Here is a 20,838-nt window from a genome sequence, read left to right on the forward strand (position 1 = left end):
GGGCAGTTCTACTCTGTCCTCTAGGGTCGCTATGAGCCGGAATCGACTCAACAGGTAAGGCCACCGCCTCCTCCTTAACTCGGCCCAGCCCCTACGGGAGGAATAGACGGATGGGCGGGAAGGTACAAATCCCAGCGTGCAGGTCTCCCTCCCACCCTCCCTGCAGCCCGGTCGCTTCCCTAACGCATTCTGGGAAACGCAGTTTCTTACCGTAACTGCAGTGTCGAGGAAACCAGGGCTCTTAGCTTGAGAGAATCCTCCTTTCCAGTGGCCCCGCCCCCTCCATTGACTCCGCCCCACGTTGCTTAGGAGATGTGGAGACGCGGAATCTTGGTCCAGTTCCGCGCGGGGAGGAGGAGAGGTGCAGAGGGGAATCCTCTGAAGTCTGTACCTCGAGGGCGGCCATGGGCAGCGCCTATGGCGACGGGTGCAGCAGTAACCAATACTGGCTTGAGATGGGACCCACCGACTTGCTGGAGCGCAAGGGCTCCCTGACCCTCCGCTCGCATCACAAGAAATACTCGAAGCCGGTGTTGGTGTATTCTTGGTGAGCCAGCTCCTTGCAGTCCCCTGTGCTGGATCTGGGGGAGGAGGGAGGTTGGAAGGGAAAGGAGGGCAATAGAGAGGGGCAAGAGTGGAGAGGAGAGACGAAGCATAAGAAGAAAAGGAGAGAAAGAAGGAAAGAGTAGGCAAGAAAGAAGAGAATGAGACAAGAGAGAACTAGGAAAGGAGAGAGGGAGAAGAAAGGGCAGCAGACCTGGAAAAGAGAAGAGAGGATGGGAATGAGAGATGGGGCAGCTAGGAGGACGAGACAGGTAATCTCTCCAGGAGCACACCCTGAGACCCACTGCAGCCAACTCCCAGGCCACTTAAGGTCATTGATCATGCAGCTGGGGAAGGACTTGGCGCGGGGGGGCGGGGGGGGCGGTGTTTAGAGAGGCCTGGAAATCACATTTAGGAGAGAAGTATTTATCATAAAAGGCAGAGCCCATTAGGAGACCAGGGTCCCAGCAGGAAGACTGGCCTCTAAGTCTGCCATTTTTTGATGGGCAGCACACGGAGTGATTTGTAAGAGGCCCCTAAATATCCCCTAGGATTCTCCTGTGAGCGGTCATCTAAGATACTCCACTGTTCTCACCCCTTGGGGAGCAAGGGAGAATGAAGAAAACTAAAGATACAAGGGAAAGATTAGTCCAAAGGACTAATGGACCACATCTGCCACAGCCTGCAACAGACTGAGTCCAGTACAACTAGATGGTGCCTGGCTACCACCACTAACTGCTCTAACAGGGATCACAACAGAGGGTCCTGGAGAGAGCTGGAGAAGAATGTAGAACAAAATTCTAACTCACAAAAAAAGGCCAGACTTACTGGCCTGACAGAGACTGGAGAAACCCCTGACACCCTTTTAGCTGAGTAATGAAGTCATTCTCGAGGTTCACCCTTCAGCCAAAGATTAGACACGCCCATAAAACAAAACAAGACTAAAGGGGCATACCAACCCAGGGGCAAGGACTAGAAGGCAGGAGGGGACAGGAAAGCTGGTAATGGGGAACTCAAGGTCCAGAGAGGAGATTGTTGACATGTCGTGGGGTTGCTAACAAAAGTCATAAAACAATATGTGTACTAACTGTTTAAAGAGAAACTGGTTTGTTCTGTAAAACGTCATCTAAAGTACAAAAAAAAAAAAAAAAAAATCCCCTAGGCTTCTAAGGTCCCTTTTGGCCAGAGAGCACAAACTGGTGTCTTCCACTGAGTAAGGCCAAAGACTAGCATGCTCACTGTTTCAACTGTTAACAAATTTGTTGCCTAAATTTAAAACCAGGAGACTTCACATAAAAATTAGGGTTGTGTCTACTACTGAAATTTTGAAAGGCCTGGCAACTGGGGACCTCATTACTCCTGGCAACTATGAACTGGAGCCTAACACTGGCTGCTCTTTCATATGGGATTAGCTTTCTCTTTCATAATTTCACTCATGTAGGTTCTTGCCAGGCCCCAGAAGGCATTTGATTTACTTCCTCTGCTTTAGACCTTGGGGCTTGGAATTCAATTAGGGATTGTTTTGTTTTTATTAAATATCACAGGGATCAAACTGTGGCCAAAAAGGGGAGGGGATTTTAAGGCAATTAGGAATCTTTTCTTTGGGTCAAATTTCCCAGCAAAACTTTTGACAATAAATACTTTTGGAGATTTAGAATATCCTGGGGAAGACAACAGAAAGGGAGAAATGAAAAGATGTAAAGTGTCTCCTTTACAACTTTGTCTTTGGAAGAAGATGAATGATTTTGTCTCTAGCCTCAAGGCTAAGCCCTTCTTGATCCCATTCAGTCATGTGGTGCATGTGAGCCCTGCAGTTTCTGTTGTAAACTTTCTAAATTGTTCCACAAGTCTTATTGTTGTTAGCTGCCATTGAGTTGGCTCTGAATCATGGTGACCCCATATGTAACCAAATGAAATGTTGCCTGGTCCTGTACCATCTTCATGATCGTTAGTATGTTTTGAGTCTATTGTCATGGCCATTGTCAGTCCATCTCATTGAGGGCTTCTCTTGTCTTTGCTGGCCTTTCCCTTTACCAAACATGATGTCCTTCTCCAGCGATTGGTCCCTTCTGATAACATGTCCAAAGTAAGGGAGTTGATATCTCAGTTAATATTCTGTGATCCGTAAAGTTTTCTTTGGCTAATATTCAGAAGTAGATCACCAGACCTTTGTTCCTAGTCTTAGTCTGGAAGCTCCACTGAAACCTGTCTACCATGGGTGATTCTGTTGGTATTTGAAGTATTGGTGGCAGAGCTTCCAGCATCATAGCAACATGCAAACCACCACAGTATGACAAAGTGACAGAAGAGTGGTGGCCCCACAAGCCTACAGTTACTTCTAATGTCTACAACTATCTCTGCCTATTTTGAACTCAATGTGAGAGGTTAGACAGATTCGGAATCCAAAGTTAAGTTGAGACACAGGAAATATTCTTTTAGCTTCATCTATGGCCCCCAAGCAAAACACTTAGCTCTTCCATAATTCTGTTACTCCATAAGGATTTGAGTCATAATACAAACCACTAATAGAATTTACCATTAAAGAGAAAGATCTTTCTCAAAGGGGTAGCACTTCTGCTCTCTGCATTAGCATTGCTTTGAAAAGTTGCCTCGTGAACATTGTAGACATCAATAGCAAAACCACAGTCATTCCAGCTAATGCTGGAAATGTAGAGAGCTCTCTAAAATGTTGTTGGTTTTAAAAGGAAGGTTTGGGAGCAAGAGGAATTCAGTTCAATCCAACAAATATTTATATATCATGCACTTTGGTAGGTGCTGGTGACACAAAAATGGATAAATCGAATTCAGTGAGATATTTGTGTGAAGTATTTAGCACCATGCCTGACACATAGTAAGCATTCAATAAATGGTAGCTAATAGCCCTAGCGAGGAGCCCTGGTGGCACAGTGGTTAAAGCACTCGGCTGCAGATCAAAAGGTCAGCAGTTGGAATCTACCAGCTGGTCCATGGGAGAAAGATGTGGTCGTCTGTTGTCATGAAGATTTACAGCGTTGGAAACCCTATGGGGTGGTTCTACTCTGTCTTATAGGGTAGCTATGAGTCAGAACCAACTCAACGGCACCTAACAACAACAATGGTTAAACGGTTGGGCTCTAGGTCTGAATAATGACTCTGCCGCTGTGTGATATGGCAAGTGATTTAGCTGCTTTTTACCTCCATTTCTGCAACTCTAAACTGGGGATGATAGGGTGTGACTGTAAGATTAAATGAGGCTTAGCATGTGAAACACCTTTTGACACACAGCCTGGCATGTGGTAAGAACAGCCAATATTATTTACATGTATTAGGACATGGTCATTGACCTCAAAGCATTTCATAGGCCAGTAAAGGAGAAAGATGTGAACAAATTTGGTATAATATCATTTATGCAAAATAGAGATAACAGGCAGAGGTAACAGCAAGGGTAGTTAGTGTGTGTGTGTGTGTGTGTGTGGTTTCCTGAACAGGACTTGAAAGGAAGAATAGGAGCTCTGCAGGTGGACAAAAAAGGAGCCCTGGTGGTGGCATAGTGTTAAGAGTTCAGCTACTAACCAAAAGGTCAGCAGTTGGAATCTACCAGGTGCCCCTTGGAAATCCTACGGGGCAGTTCTACTCTGTCCTATAGGGTCGCTATGAGTTGGAATTGACTCGATGGCAACAGGTTCGGTTTTGGTTTTGGTGGTGAGCCAGTTAATTGTTCAGCTACTAACCAAAAAGTTGATGGTTCGAATCCCCACCTGGTGACTCTGGCTATTTGCTCTCATAAGGCAAACCTATGGGGGAAGTTCTATCTACTCTGTCACGTGGGTCACTGTGAGTCGAAAGTCGACTCAAAAGCACTTAACAACAACAACAACAAGGTGGACAAAAGAGAAGGGGCAAGTGCAATGGAATAGTGGTAAGAAGCAGCACTGCAGCCAAACAGAAGTAGTTCTCTGTGATGGGCAAATACAATGTGAGAAACACTTGCATTTTCCGGAGCTGGCTGGGCTGTTGGCATCCTTGCTTTCCTTGCTTTCTAAGCAATAATCAAGTTCTGCCCTAAAAAAAATGCACACAGTTCAAATTGTATAAACTTGATATGAAGAATGGCATTGGCCATTTTGTTTTTATGCATTTTAATAATTGTTTGCTTTAAATTGACTTATTTGAATAACATACTAAACTTTTACTCAATTTTAATATCTCTTACAAGTGATTTTTTAATTAAAAAATCTATCTACCTTATAGTTTTTAGAAATAGTGATTATTTTAAAATGCCTACTGTCTAAAACACACCATCTGGGTAGCCTTTTAGCTGAGTATTTGATCAATTATGTGACTGTACCTAATAGGTTTGCAAAATAAAACTCACAACGGGGAGAAATTCTGACTTACCTCTGCTTATATAGTTTAAGCCTTTGGGTGATCCCTGTGTTTTCTGTCATCTGGCACGTTAATACAAGTCTGTTGGACTTCACTGTACATATTGAAAATGGTTGTGTAAAATAAGCATAATAAGGTGATATATTCAGAATAGTTGTTAGCAGATATCTCTGGTCTGCAACTGGAATAATGCATTGCCAAAGATCACATGTGATCGTTAAGGTTGTGTGTCAACTTGGCTGGGCCATGATTCTCAGTGGCCTGCCTGACAGTTATGATATAGTTTAGCAATTGTGTAATGATGTAATCACTTCCACGATGAGATCTGATATGGTTTGATCACCTCCATGATGGGATCTGCTATGAGTAGCCTGTCAGTTGAAAGGGAGTTTCCTTGGGGAATGTGGCCTGAATCCAATATAGGTGGACTTTCTGGCAAGGCTCATGGGCTTTTGCTCAGTCTGGATCCTGCAGCTGGCTCCTGTTCTTCTGACCTCCGGTTCTTGGGACTTGAGCTAGTAGCTCACCCTCTGATATTGGGATTCGTCAGTTTCTGCAGCCTGTGAGCCAGAGGCCTATTGTCTGACCTGCTGATTTTGGGTTTGCCAGCCCCTGCAGCTACTTGAGCCAGGAAAAGGAACTTTCCAGCCTCTACAACCACATGAGCCATTTCCTTGATATACACCTCTCTCTCTCTCACTCTGTATATAGATGCTCCACTGGTTTTGCGTCTCTAAAGAGCCCAGCCTAAGACACCATGTCTTCCTTGCATCTGGAGTAGTGACAGAGAACCACAGCACCCACCATCACACTTCGATGCTCTGTTGTTGCTGGGTGCCATCAAGTCGATTCCAACCCATAACAACCCCACGTGACAGAGTAGAACTGCCCCATAGGGTTTTCTAGGTTGCAATGTTTATGGGAACAGATCTCCAAGTCTTTTCTCCTGTGGACCCACTGGGTGGGTTTGAATTGCCACCCTTTCAGATAGCAGCCAACCAATTAACCATTTTGCCACCTGTGCTCCTTATTTGATGCTTCTGAGAGAGCTTTTTCTAGGAATTATCTTTCCCTACTTTCCTGTAGCATTTGTGGAACCATATCATCAGATGGTTCCATCAGAAATTCTTGGAATATCTTCCCACTCATTAGAATAATGGAACAGTCGGACCCAGAGCAATTTAGACTTGCATTTAATAAATTCTCTCTTGTGAGGCTAGTTCTTATTTATTTATTTTTACTTATCTCTTTCCTTGGACAAATCGACATCCAGTAATGAATGATGACAACTTAAAGCAAAAGAAATTCATTCAGATCTCCATAGAGACAGTTCATGCTCTGGTCTCCATGGTAACACATACAGCGGTTAAGGACTCAGGTTAATTTTATGTATTTTTAATTTCAAATTCCTTTTCTTTCCTGTCTAAGCCCAGAATTAAAGAGCCTGGGCGTTTTATTCTCCCCTCCCCCCCACCATAATAGGAAGAAAACAGAAAGAGAAAGGAGAAGGAAGAGAAATAAAATGTAATGATTATGGGCTGGGGAACTTCATAGTTTGAAAGATTTTTACACAAAATCGTTTGGAAAAGGCTAATACATTAGAATTAAAAGGGAAACCTAATCTTTCTGTGAAGCCCTTCAGACTTAAACCCTATTACTCTATTTAAACAGGGAGTTCAATTGTGTTTAAAGCTCTCCATATTTAGAGGAGACTCCAGATTCCAGGCACCAGGACATCGTTACCTGAACCCGATGCTGTGGAATTGATTCGAACTCATAGCGACCCTATAGGACAGAGTAAAACTTCCCCATAGGGTTTCTTTCCAAGGAGTGATTGGTAGATTCAAACTGCTGACCTTTTTTATGGTTAGCAGCCGGACTCTTAACTACTGTGCTCCAGGACATCATCAGCGTACTTATATAGAAAAGAGGGGGACTGTATCATTCTCCTGTATTTAATCAATAATTTCCCTGATAACTGACCTGAAAGTATTTAGAATCTTTCATATCACTGTAAGACCATGCTAAAACCAAAACCCAAAACAACAACAACAAAAAACCATTGCCGTTGAGTCCATTCTGACTCATAGCGATCCTACAGGGGAGAGAACTGCCCCATAGAGTTTTCAAGGAGCGGCTGGTGGATTTGAACGGCCAGCCTTTTGGTTAGCAGCTGAGCTGTTTATCACTGTGCCACCAGAGCTCCAAAACCATGCTAGAGTTAGGTAAGCCTTAGCAATCCAGCAGTCTCATCTCCCTACCTTTCCAGCACATACTCAAGAACCAGGGTAAAAGGACAAAGAGAAAAGTAAAGCCCCTTATTAGCCACGTACTGCAACCTGCCTTTGCTGGGATCCAACCTTCTACTTTTAACATAGACTCAGGCCCTGAATTGAAAGCTTGTTAACTCTTGGTTTGTGAACATTATAAACAAGTTTCGTTATGTGGTTTTCTTCCACACAACTAGAATTTGAAGAGGGAAAAGGCTTTAAATAGGTTCTTGTGTGTGTGTGTGTCAACTGTGAGAGGTGAGAAGGAGCCAAGTAATAAAGCCACAGTTGATTTTCACATCCGTGACTTTGTTGCAAAAGGACAACATTTAGGTGTGTTTAGTCACCTCTTTGAGGAGTCCCTGGGTGGAAATGATGAAGTACTCAACTACTGTCAGAAAGGTTGATGGTTTGAGTCCACCTACAGGTACTTCAGAAGATAGGTCTGGTGATCTGCTTCCAAAAGGTCACGGCCTTGAAAACCCTATGGAGCAGTTCTCTACACATATGGGGTCAACATGAGTCAGAATTTACTCAATGGCAGTATGTTTTTTTAGTTTTAACCTCCTTTGTATAAGTAAGCCTAGAAGGGTACAATGCATTAGATTTTAATTTAGAATGGTAAAGAAGTTCAAAATGGGAGCAAACTTTACTGTTCCTACTTACAGTGTGTGACTTACTATAAGGGAGTGAGAAGTAGTAAGGAAATTTTGAGTTAATATAGGAAGAATAATATTTACACTTTGAAAAGGTATTTTTATTTCTTAATTGTATTTAAAACAATTATCGTGTCATGTGATCATTTAAGATGATGTAATAGCAGACTAATGACATGCAAATATATTCACTATCTAGTGGGTGGCAGAATTGGAAATTTGTATACTACAACTTGGATAAAAAAACCAAAAACCAAACCCTTAGCCATCCGTCTATTCCTGCTCATGGTGACCCCATGTGCTATAGAATAGAACTGCTCTGTAGGGTTTTCTTGGCTGTAATCTTTATGGAAGCAGGTCATCAGGACTTTCTTCTGTGGCATTGCTGTCTGAGTTCCAAAAGACAACCTTTACATTAGTAGTGGACAGACACACCTATATAAAATTTATTTTCTAAAACGAATCCTCATAGCTTCTCAACTGTTGGTTACTAGAAGAAGTTCAAACATGCAAACTAAAGGTACCTCTGTCTGAACCTGAGCCATCACTGGGGTCCACAGCACTGGTTCGGGCCATCACTCTGCATGTGGACCAGAAAAGTGTACAGGACCTTCAGCTTGCTTTCTTTACTTGTATCAGATGAGGACCAGTATACTGCTCTTCCATCCCTTTGCCTGTGGCAGAAGATGGCTTAAATAAATAACTTACTTTGACTGATCATGGAAAAAAAAAAGAAGGTATCTCTGTCTCTTCACTTTTAAACAGCTTGTTTTAGTTTAAAATAGTCTTTTTTCAGAACAATACCCACTCGTTTCCCTTCTCCCTCTCCCCTCCACCCCATGGTATCTGTGCATGTGTAAGGGACTGAGGTTATGTGATATTTTAGTGATGGGGGAGTGAGACCCTTGAATCTATGTGTGGGTACATATTCTTGCCACCTCATCTTTATCCAGATGCTGTGCCTGCTGCTGGTAAATTGGTGACTAATCCTGCTGTTCGTTGAGGGCCTTATGTCGTTGTTTATAGACTTGGTCTCACTTCAGCTCTTGCTTGTGTGGCTGATCCCTGTCAGTGGATTCTCTGCACCTCCTCAGGCTTGGGCTGGTCACGCCATGGCCACTGTATTGGGGGCACTCACCCCTCAACATGGCAGCCTGTGGCAGGCCCACCGAAGCTTAGCTTGCTTGCAGCCAAATCCCTTGTAGAAGGGTGAACATATACATTGGTTTGTCTGGAATATTTTGGTTTACTCCTGTTCGCCTGAGAATTACTAAAAACCCCTGTTTTACTTTTGAAGGTAACCTGCTTCAGAAGATAAACTATAAGGTCACCCTAACAAGTTGCTGTCATGTGACTGGGACTCATGGTGACCCCATGTGTTTCAGAGTAGAACTGTGCTCCATAGGGTTTTTAATGGCTGATTTTTTTCGAGTAGATGGCCCCTACCTGTGGCATATTTGGAAGCTTCTGGTTGTTGTTGTTAACAGAAGACAAAAACTTAAGGAATTTAGAAGACCTTTTGTTTTACAACAGTGCCCTGCTTTCAAAAATTATCTCATTTGGCACTCAGAAGTTACATTTTGTCAGTTGTGTTAGTTACCTAGTGCTGCTATAACAGAAATACCACAAGTGGGTGGCTTTAACAAACAGAAATTTATTCTCTCACAGAATAGGAGGCTAGAAGTCCAAATTCAGGGTGCCAGCTCTAGGGGAAGACTTTCTCTCCCTATTGGCTCTCAGGGAAGGTCCTTCTCATCAGTCTTCTCCTGGTCCAGGAGGCTCTCGGCTCAGGGACTGCAAGTCTAAAGGATGTGCTCTGCTCCTGACTCTTCTGGCTCGGTGGTAATGAAGTCCCTCCTTTCTCTGCTCAATTCTTTTTTATATCTCAAAAGAGGTTGACGCAAGATACAGCCTAATCCTGTAGATTGAGTCCTGCCTCATTAATTTAATTGCCTCTAATCCTGTCTCATTATCATCATAGATGTTAGGATTTACAACACACAGAATAATCACATCAGATCACAAAGTGGTGCGCAATCACAATACTGGGAATCATGGCCTAGCCAAGTTGACACACATTTTGGGGGGACACAGTTCAATCCATAATTTCAGTCAAAAATTAACCAGCAACACTTTATTTTTCTTCATATTCTTGGTGAAAATACTAATTCTTTCCAAGCCACATGTAGTTGCCTCTGATTTATTAGAGCAAAGATTATCTTAAAGGACGTTCAGAAAAGAAAAGTACAAAGAATAAGATTTAAAAATATAATCTCAGTACAAGTTTTTTTTTTTTTTTTTAAAGCAACATGTACTGGGTTTTCTCTTTTGTTAAAACACGTGTGTCTATATACATTGAATACAGACTAGAAGAATACTCACCAATTACACGAAATAGTCATTACAACATGGTGGATTTATGGATTATTTACCCTTTTTTTTTTTCTTTGCTATTTCTAAATTTTCTATAATAAACATGTACTGTTAAGAATAAAGTAAATTATAAAAATTTGGTATAGTTTTGTACAGCTTTCCCCCTGGAGCAAACCTTCTCTAAATGATCAGAATTTAGACACAATACTTCATCTCTTTCAGAGTCTGAGTCACTCTTGGTTCATTGTGAGTCTTTTTTATACCTTTTTAATTGCTAGTTTATGTTGGATAAAAAGGATGATGTTATTCACATTCACTTGGTTTAACCACCCTTTCATTTTTGTCTGTGTTCTATAATGGTAGATCCTACCCCATGGTTATTTTTAATCTAGTTCTACATTCTTATTTTTTGACGTATGCACACACCCACAAATGCTTCTGAAGGTAGTAGTTCTTTTGAGGAAGTACATTCTTTTCTTTTTTTTTTTTTTTTGAGATAAAGTCTAGGAGACTCTATTCTTTTGCCCTGGCTACATTTTTCTTTCAATGTTATACTCTTTTAAGAAATCTAAAACAAATTCTTTGTCTGAAAACCTGTGGTATAGAATTGTTGTGCCTCGATCATTGTGTAAGGGTTGGTCAACTTAAATGACCTTGACTAAAATAAAAGTTGTACTTGTAAGATGAACCCTTGTAAGGCATAGTACCTGGCACAAGCATTTCCCCATGTCTTTTCTTTCACAAATAATCACAGGCACCTTTTCCATCAAGCTTTCTTTTCTTTGCCATGTTGGTTAGCCCTTTCTAGGTAAGGGTGTAGGGAGGTGTGTGTGTGTGTGTAATGGGGGTGGGGTAGAGAGTAAGAGAAATGTGGGCTTAGTGAAATTTTGATAAGGGGAGGTTTGATCTGTGGACACCGAGATACTCAGGCTCAGTGCTCAGGGTTTTTAGTAGCACTAGAACTATTGTTAGGCAAACTTGTCTGAGTTTGCCTGGGAACCCATAACCATTGATATCATTTTATGCATATCCTGGTTTGAATTCTTTTGGTTGTAAGTGACAGACACTAAGCTTCCATTAGCCTAAGCAAAAGGGAGAATGAATTAGCTCAAGACATTCGCGGGACAATTGGTTAACCAGAAAACAAGAAGGGCAGGGATACAGCTGAACCTTAGGAGCAAATGGAACAAGGATTGCAAAAGCTACCAGGACTGTCTGCATTTCCCGCGTCTGTTCTTCTCTGTGTTTGCTTCATTTATCATTGGAGCTGCTGCCAGTTTGGAATTTATACCTTACATCTTTATCCTTCCTACACAGAAAGGTTGACTTTAATGTATTTTTAGTTCTGACTCCCAAAATTCCAGGTTGGATACTCATCCCTTGGTCAGTCATCTTCCAGGAGTTATCTGATTGGACAAGGTCAGATGAAAACATAAGAGCACTCCAATAACCACCAGGAAATACAGATGCCCCTAGGAGAAAGAAGAAATGTTGGGTCAGGAATCCTTTAGATAGCTACTATAGAGAATGAATTTCAAATTCCAGATACTCAATTTTATAGCAGAAGTTTAGCATGTAACTCATTAGTATATTGGGATTTCTTATGTTTGGTGTTGTTTTGAATTTAAACCCTCCACCCATCCAATGCAGTTTAAAAAATTGACCTTGAGCGTTATGGATGGAAAATAGAAATCTTGTGTAGAGGTTAGCTAATATATCATTACAGCACTTTGAAAAAGTTAGTTGTGAATAAACTTGAATATTGTATTACTGCTCTTAAGATACACTATTGTCTTTTATTACTGTCTCCTTAATTCAATTTGAAATGCAATTTTATATGTGTATATATATATATATATATGTATATATATTTTTTTTCTCAGTGAGGTCACTTATCTAGTAATGGCCAAGCTGGAGTTTAAGCTAAACCCCCAAACTATTTTTTTTTTTAAATTGTGCTTTAGATGAAGGTTTACAGAACAAAGTGGCTTCTCATTACACAATTAGTATACATAATTGTTTTATGACATTGGTTGCCAACCCCACGACACTCTCCCTTTCTTGACCTTGGGTTCCCTATTACCAGCTTTCCTGTCCCCTTCTGCCTTCTGGTCCTTGCCCCTGGCGCCTTTAGTCTCATTTTGTCTTATAGGCCTGTCTAATCTTTGGCTGAAGGGTGAACTTCAGGAGTGACTTCATTGCTGAGCTGAAAGGGTGTCCAGGCGCCATAGTCTTGGGGTTTCTCCAGTCTCTGTCAGAACAGTAAGTCTGGTCTTTTTTTGTAAGTAGAATTTTATTCTACATTTTTCTCCAGTTCTGTCCAGGACCCTCTATTGTGATCCCTGCCGGAGCAGTCAGTGGTCGTAGCTGGGTACCATCTCATTGGGCTGGACTCAGCCTGGTGGAGTCTGTGGTAGATGTGGTCCATTAGTCCTTTGGACTAATCTTTCCCTTGTGTCTTTGGTTTTCTTCATTCTCCCTTGCTTCAGATGGGGTGAGACCAGTGGAATATCTTAGATGGCTGCTCACAAGCTTTTAAGACCCCAGATGCTACTCACTAAAGTAGAATGTAGAACGATTTCTTTATAAACTATGTTATATCAGTTGAGCTAGGTGTTCCCTGAGACCATGGTCTCCACAGCCCTCAGCCCAGTAATTCGGTCCCTCAAGGAGTTTGGATGTGTCTATGGAGCTTCCATGACCTTTCCTTGGACAAGCTGTGTTGGCTTCCCCAGTGCTGTGTGAAATGCAATTATATTTTAATTATTAGTCATACAGTATAACTAAGTTTTTTGTTGTTGTTGTGTTTTAGGTGAAAGTGTATAGTGCAAATTAGTTTCTCATTCAAAAATTTATGTGCAAATTGTCTTCTGATATTGGTTGCAATCCCCACAATGTGTCAGCACTCTCCACCTTTCCTTGTATACCACCAGTTCCCTATGTCCATTTGTCCAGGTTTCCTGTCCCTTCCTGCCTTCTTGTCTTTGCTTTTGGGCAGGTTTTGCACATTTGGTCTCATATGCTTGATTGAACTAAGAAGCATATTTCTCACATGTGTTATTGTTTGTTTTATAGGCCTGTCTAATCTTTGGCTGAAAGATAGACTTTGGGAGTGGCTTCAGTGCTGAGTTAGCAGGGCGTTGGGGGACCGTAGTCTCGGAGGTTTGTTCCTCTAGTCTCTGTCAGACCAGTAAGTCTGGTCTTTTTTTGTGAATTTGGATTTTGTTCCACATTTTCTCCCACACTGTCTGGAACCCTCTGTTGTGATCCATGTCAGAGCAGTCAGTGGTGGTAGCCAGGCACCATCTAGGTCTTCCAGGCTCAGGCTGGTAGAGGCTGTGGTTCATGTGGTCCGTTACTTCTCTGTACTAATATTTCCTTTGTGTGTTTAGTTTTCTTCATTTTCCTTTGCTCCAAACTTGGTGGAACCAATAGATGTATTTTAAATGGCTGTTCGCACTCTTTTAAGACCCCAGGCACTACTCACCAAAGTAGGATATAGAACATTTTCTTTATGAACTATGTCAATTGACCTAGCTGTCCCCTGAGACCGTGGTCCCCAGCCCTTAGTCCCAGTAACTCGGTCCCTCAAGTGTTTGGAAGCTTCTATGGCTTTGTCTTGGTCAAGTTGTGCTGACTTCCCCTATTTCGTGTGTTATCTTTCCTTTCACCAAAGTTAACACTTGTCTGTTGTCTAGTTGGAGGCTTAGTGGCACAGTGGTTAAGAGCTACAGCTGCTAACCAAAGGGTTGGCTGTTTGAATCCACCAGCTGCTCTTTGGAAACCCTATGGGGCAGTTCTACTGTGTCCTATAGGCTCGCTATGAGTCGGAATCGACTCGATGGCAGCAGGTTTGATTTTTTTTTGGGATACTATCTAGTTAGTGATTTCCCCTCCCTATTCCTTCCCTCCCTTGTAACTGTGAAACATTGTTATTTTCTGTGTGTAAACCTTTTTTTTTGGTTTTTATAATAGTGGTCCCATACACTATTTGTCCTTTTATGATTGACTTATTTCACTCAGCATAATGGCCTCCATGTTCATCCATGTTGTGAGATATTTCAGGGATTTGTCATTCTTTTTTTTTTTTTTTAATTTATTTATTGTGCTTTAGGTGAAAGTTTACAAATCAAGTCAGTCTCTCATACAAAAAACCATACATACACCACCAAGCACTCCCAGCTGCTCTCCCCTTAACGAGACAGCACATTCTTCCTCTCCACCCTATATTGTCGTGTCCATTCAACCAGCTCTTGTACCCCTCTTCCTTCTCATCTCGCCACCAGGCAGAAGTCGCCCTCATAGTCTCATGTGTCTACTTGAGCTTGAAGTTCACTCCTCACCAGCATCATTGTCTATCTTATAGCCCAGGTCAATCCCTGTCTGTAGAGTTGGTTTCAAGAATGGTTCCAATCTTGGGCTATCAAAGGGTCCGGGGACCATGACCATTGGGGTCCCCCTGGTCTCAGTCAGACAATTCAGCCTGGTCTTTTTATGAGAATTTAAGATCTGAATCTCGCTGTTCTCCTGCTCCACCAGGGATTCACGGTTGTGTTCCCTGTCAGGGCAGTCATCAGTGGTAGCCAGGGACCATCATCCTTATTCTTTATTTTTGTATAGTAATCCATAATTTGTTTATCCATTTGTCTGTTGACAGGCACTTAGGTTGTTTCCATCTTTTTGCTATTGTGAATAATGCTGCAATGAACCTGGGTGTGCATGTGTCTATTTGTGTGACAGCTCTTATTTCTCTAGGGTATATTTCTCAGACTGGGATTTCTGGATCATGTGGTATTTCAAGTTCTAGCTTTTTAAGGAGTCTTCATATCATTTTCCATAGTGGTTGTACCATTTTACATTCCCACCAACAGTGCATAAGAATTCCAATCTCCCCGCAACCTCTCCAACATTTGTTATTTTCTGGTTTTTTTTTTTTTTTTTGATTCGTGCCAGTAATGTTGAGGTGAGATGGTATATCATTGTAGTTTTGATTTGCATTTCTCTAATAGCTAATGATATGAGCATTTCCTCATGTTTCTGTTAGCCACCTGAATGTCTTCTTTGGTGAAGTGTCTATTCAAATCCTTTGTTCATTTTTTAGTTGGATTATTTGTCTTTTCGTTATTGAGGTGTTGAACTATTCCATAGATTTTAGAGATTAGACCCTTGTTGGATATGTTGCAGCCAATTTTTTTTTTCCCTGTCTCGGTTCTATTCTGGAAACCCTGTTGGCATAGTGGTTAAGTGCTACAGGTGCTAACCAAAAGACTGACAGTTCGAATCTACCAGGTACTGCTTGGAAACTCTATGGGGCGGTTCTACTCTGTCCTATAGGGTCGCTATGAGTTGGAATCGACTTGATGGCAACAAGTTTTTTCAAAGAGGTTCTGTTCTTACTCTTTTAGTGAAGTTTTGTGAGGAGCATAAATGTTTAATTTTTAGCTCCCAGTTATCTAGCTTACCTTTTGGCGTTTGTGTCTTGTTAGTTATCGTTTGTATTGAGCTTATGCCATGTATTAGGGTCCCTAGTGTTACCCTATTTTTTCTTCCGTGGTCTTTATAGTTTTAGGTTTTATATTCAGGTTTTTGATCTATTTTGAGTTAGTTTTTGTGTATGATGTGAAGTATGGGTTCTGTTTCATTTTTTTACAGATGGACATCCAGTTTTGCCAGCATCATTTGTTAAAAAGACTGTCTTTTCCACACTTAATGGACTTCGGTCCTTTGTTAAAGATCAGCTGACCATAGGTGGATGGATTTACATCTGGGTTGTCGATTCTGTTCCATTGGTCTATGTGTGTGTCGTGCCAGTACCAGGCTGTTTTGACTACAGTGGCTGCATGATAGGTTCTAAAATCAGGTAGTGTGAGGCTTCCCACTTTGTTCTTTTTCTTCAATATTGCTTTGCTTATCTGGCCCTCTTTCCTTTCCATATAAAGTTGGTGATTTGTTTTTCCATCTCATTAAAAAATGCTGTTGGTATTTGGATTGGGATTGAGTTATGTCTGTAGATCACTTTGGGTAGAACTGACATTTTCATAAGGCTGAACCTTCTTATCCATGAGCATGGTACGTTTTTCCATTTATGTAGGTCTCTTGCAATAGTGTTTTGTAGTTTTCTTTGTATAAGTCTTTACATCCCTAGTTAGATTTATTCCTAAGTATTTTATCTTTTTAAGGACTATTATAAAGGTATTACTTTCCTTATTTCCTTTTTGAAGTTCTTTTTGTTTGTATGTAGGAATCCCATTGATGTTTGTATGTTGATCTTGTATGCTGCTACTCTGCTGAATCTTTCTATTAGGAATATATGTGTGTGTATGTATATATATATATATATATATATATATATATATATATATGTTAAACCATCCTGTAATGGATTTAAGTAATTTAAGTAAGAAAGGCTACCTCTGGTTGGTTTACATTTATTATGTCAAAGTCAGGGTATTGACTTTCATGTGTAGATCTTACTTATTGCCCCAAACCCTTTCATGTAGCCCTGACAAGTTAACATATCAAGGAATGTGAATGTCCTGCTATACATTCAGGCACAAATAAGTTATTTCCCCTCAATATAAAGCTGTCTGGGTTTAATACTGTTGTTTTTTTGGTGGGGGTAGGGGAGTAACTCTTTGCTCTTTGACAATTTTCTCTATTTCTTCTTTGGAAAGTGGCCTTTTTTATCTGAACTGGGAACAATTTTGGTAAATTATTTTTCTTAGAAAGTTATGTATTTTCCTCTAGGATTCCAAATACATTTGTATAGAGTTATGGAAAGTAGTTTTTAATGATTTAAAATGTTTTCTTCTATTCTGATGGATTTATCCCTCTATTTCTAAAGAACAAATTTATTGATACATAATTCACATACCATAGAATGCACCCTTTTAAAGTGTGTGATTCAAAGGCTTTCAGTTTATTCACAGAGTTGTACATCCATCACCACAATCAATTTTAGAACATTTCATTACCCCCAAAAGAAGTCTTGCTTCCCTTAGCTGTTAGCCCACAATACTCCCATCTACCTCCCTACCCCAGCCCTAGGCAACCATGAATCTACTTTGTTTCCATGAATTTGTCTATTCTGGTGACTTCATATAAAGGAATCATGCAATATATGGCTCTTTGTGACCGCCTTTACTTAGCATAATGTTTTCAAGTTTTACCCGTGTTGTAGCATTTATCAGTACTTCATTTCTTTTTATTGCCTAATAATACTCCATTGTAAAAAACAAAACCAAACCCACTGGCATCGATTCCAACTCATAGTACCTCCCTCCACCCTTTCTCTTGGGTAATTAGATAGGGGTTTGCCTATTTTATTTATTTATTCATTTATTTCTTGGTTCTTCTCTTTTTTGTTTTCTAAGTAATTCTGCTTTTATCTTGTTCTGATTTATTTTGTTTTGTTCTTTTTCTACATTTTTTAATTTCATGTTTCATTTATTTGTTTTCATCGTTTCATTTTTATTGATGTAAGTATTTGAAGCTTTGACATTTTCTCTGAGTACTGCTTTAGCTATATCCTATGGATTCTTAGAAGTGGTTTTTTCATTTACCGATATTTTTGAGAAACGCAGCAATTTAAGTTTATATTTCTCTTTGACTCAAAAGTTGTTTGATAAAGAGTTTAAACATTTCCAGACTGAAGAAGGATCTTTTAAAAAATATGTTATTAATTCCCAGTTTTATTGCATTGTGGTCAGAGAATATAATTTATGTTTCTCAAATATATTGAAATTTTCTTCCTTAATTTTTATAAAAGTTTAATGTGCACTTGAAGCTGTATTCTTTAGGTAGGTCACTAAATACTGGTTTCACTCTTATTTTCACTTGCAGACTACTTTCACCCATTTACCCAAGGAAGATGCCCAAATTCCCCTCAGTCACAGGTCAGAAGTCCAGGATATTCATATATTATGCTATAGTCTCTCAAGTCAAGCTGTCATTCTTCTTGGTTCAAACGCCTATAAAGAAAAAGACATATTATCTGCCTCCTCTATACACTCAATATACAGTGGTAGAATAGGAGCAAGATAGCTCCAATAAGAGGAAGCATGGGAGTGACAGAACTCTCATTTGTCAGTACTAATTCCCAAATCCTGTCAGGCATACATTGTTATGGCACCTTACCCTAGTGTCAGGAATGTTCTTTGATTAGATTCTGATTCTGCTTCCTGGGAACAGCCTCCCTTTCTCATTGCTCTCTGTGGTCCTTGGCTGTGCCCTGGGTGTGATCTTTTCCATTATTCTCCTTGGCCACATCTGCAGTAGGTATTGGAGAATATGCCTCCTTTTAGGTTGTTTGGCTTTCTCAGTTCATTTCATATTCCCAGAAATTTGGGGGCCAAAGAGTATTTTAAGTATTAAACAGTTTAGGACTTTTTAGTGTAGACTCCTGGTTTATTTGAAAATACAATTCTCAAAAGCTTGGTAAGCTTCTTATCTATTTGAATCCACTTAGTTCCAAGTGCTAGCAACCTTACCCCCAGTTCTTTCTAGACATAGTTCTCTGATTTGCTGTGTTTCTTTAACTTTTCTTCTCATAACACCTTAAATGTCACTTTGGGACTGATGCAGTTAGAGAATTAGAAACCCTATGATTTTCTGTTTGACCATCTCCTTAATCGAATATTTGCTCCAATACAACTCAATCCACTGGGAAGTTTTAATGATAAGGGTGAACTTTGCTGAAAGGCTGAGCTTTAATGGACCTTTGTCTCATAAAAATATATCTCAGTTTTTTTGTCTTACTGTTTGGGTTCTAAAAGTGGTTAGATTTTCTAGCATTGCGTGTCACCAAATTTCTGGAATCTCTTATTTCCCTTTCTTTTCTTTTTGCAAAGCATCCAGTTATTTCCTGAATTCATCTCTCTTTCCCTTTTGAATATGTTGGCAGAAACAGCCAATAGCAATTCCCACACGGAACTGTTTTCCAACCTCTTTCCCAATCTTACTAGAAATATGATTTGACTCCTCAGTTTCTGTTGAGTTTTGCCTTTCCAGCTTATGGTATCACTTTCCTCATTACCTTCTGCCTGATCTCTAAGCCAAGGCCATATATCTTAGATTTTTTTTTCTTTGTCCTTTAAGTGAAAGTTTACAATTCAAGTCAGTTTCTCATACAAAAACTTACACACACTTTGTTATGTGACCCTAGTTTCTCTTTCTACAATGTGACAGCACACTGCTCCTCTCCACCCTGTATTCCCGTGTCCATTCAGCCAGCTTCTGTTCCCCTCTGCCTTCTTATCCCCCTTTCAGGCAGGAGCTACCCACATAGTCTCAAGTGTCTACTTGGGCTAAGAAGCACACTCCTAGCTAGTATCATTTTATGTCTCATCCAACTCAGTGCTGTCGACTCATAGGACAGCCTAATCTTTGTCTGAAGAGTTGGCTTCAGGAATTGTTTTAGTTTTTGGCTAACAGAGAGTCCAGGGGCCATGTCCTTTTGGGGTCTCTCCAGTCTCAATCAGACCATTAAGTCTGGTCTTTTTGCTAGACTTTGAGTTCTGCATCCCACTTTTCTCCTGCTCCATCAGGGATTCTCTGTTGTGTTCCGTATCAGGGCAGTCATTGGTGGTAGCCGGGCAATATTTTAGTTTTTTGTTATATCAATACATTCCCCACTTCTGGTACTGATTTCTATGTTAATCAGAATAGTCTAGGCTTAAGGTGTGGTAACAGACAACTCCAAAATCTAAGTAGTTTAACACATGAAAGTTTATTTCCTGCTCACACAAACACTGATGTAGATTTTCAGTGGGGGGTGAACTCTGGGACTCAGATTGATTGAGGCTGCATCATGTAGAATGTCATCTGTTGCTCTGGCAGGGGAAGGAAGGGTTGAGGATTGCAAAAGAGCTTTGACTGTCTTAGTCCAGCGATGACACATAATCATTTTTACTCACATTTTATTGACTGGAACTAGTCACATGGCCCTACTAACGGCAAGGTGGCTGGGAATTTCAACTTCTTGTATTCCCAGGAAAGAAAGAAGAAATTATATGGAGGAGCACAATGTCTATCACATGTGGAAGGCTTTCTTGTAAAAATCCCCACATAGGGTGAGCCCTGGAGCTAGACTTGTTCCTGCAGCCCTGAAGCCATTACCCAAGTGCAATGTTGGGAAACACCCTGAGGGCATCAGCAGGTTTGGTGGTTTGAAATTCCAATTACTCTTCTGGGTACAGGCTATCATCCAAAAATTGACCTGGAAGTTCTCCACTGAATTTTTAGCTCGTAAATACTTATAATGTGTTTGAGGTTAAAAAAAAAAAAGATGACGCACAGCAACGACAAATATCTATCTCTGTCTCTATATCTATATACTAAAAACCAAACCCATTGATGTCAAGTCAATTCTGACTCATAGTGACCTATATGGCAGAGTAGAACTGAGTAGAATTGCCCCATAGGGTTTCAAGGAGTGGCTGGTGGATTAAAACTGTTGAGCTTTTGATTAGCAGCCGAGCTCATAATCACTGAGTCACCAGAGTTCCGTGTGTGTGTGTGTGTGTGTGTGATTTTTTGTTGTTTTTAGTGAAAGATTTTTTCTGCATAACTTCAGGACAAATAATTTTTTGGCTGACAACTCTCTGAGAGTTCCCACCTCTGGGCAATCTCAT

The 20,838-nt window shown here is 40.6% G+C and overlaps 1 protein-coding gene across 4 annotated transcripts in view; it reads left to right on the forward strand.

Moving 5' to 3' along the window:
- The first annotated feature begins 356 nt into the window (after nucleotides 1-356).
- CFAP95 (cilia and flagella associated protein 95) overlaps nucleotides 357-20,838 on the forward strand; it is a 158,580-nt gene continuing 138,098 nt past the window's right edge. For 2 of the 4 annotated variants that reach the window (XM_049895528.1, XM_049895527.1), the window contains exon 1: nucleotides 357-547. In XM_049895528.1, coding sequence (XP_049751485.1) covers nucleotides 405-547 — 143 coding nt within the window. In that variant the 5' untranslated portion in view covers nucleotides 357-404. Of the gene's footprint in view, nucleotides 548-12,446; nucleotides 12,470-20,838 lie in introns of those variants that run through there. The other 2 variants (XM_049895531.1, XM_049895529.1) reach the window with 2 other exon arrangements.

Source organism: Elephas maximus, chromosome 9, assembly GCF_024166365.1.
Source record: "Elephas maximus indicus isolate mEleMax1 chromosome 9, mEleMax1 primary haplotype, whole genome shotgun sequence".
NCBI lineage: Eukaryota > Metazoa > Chordata > Mammalia > Proboscidea > Elephantidae > Elephas > Elephas maximus.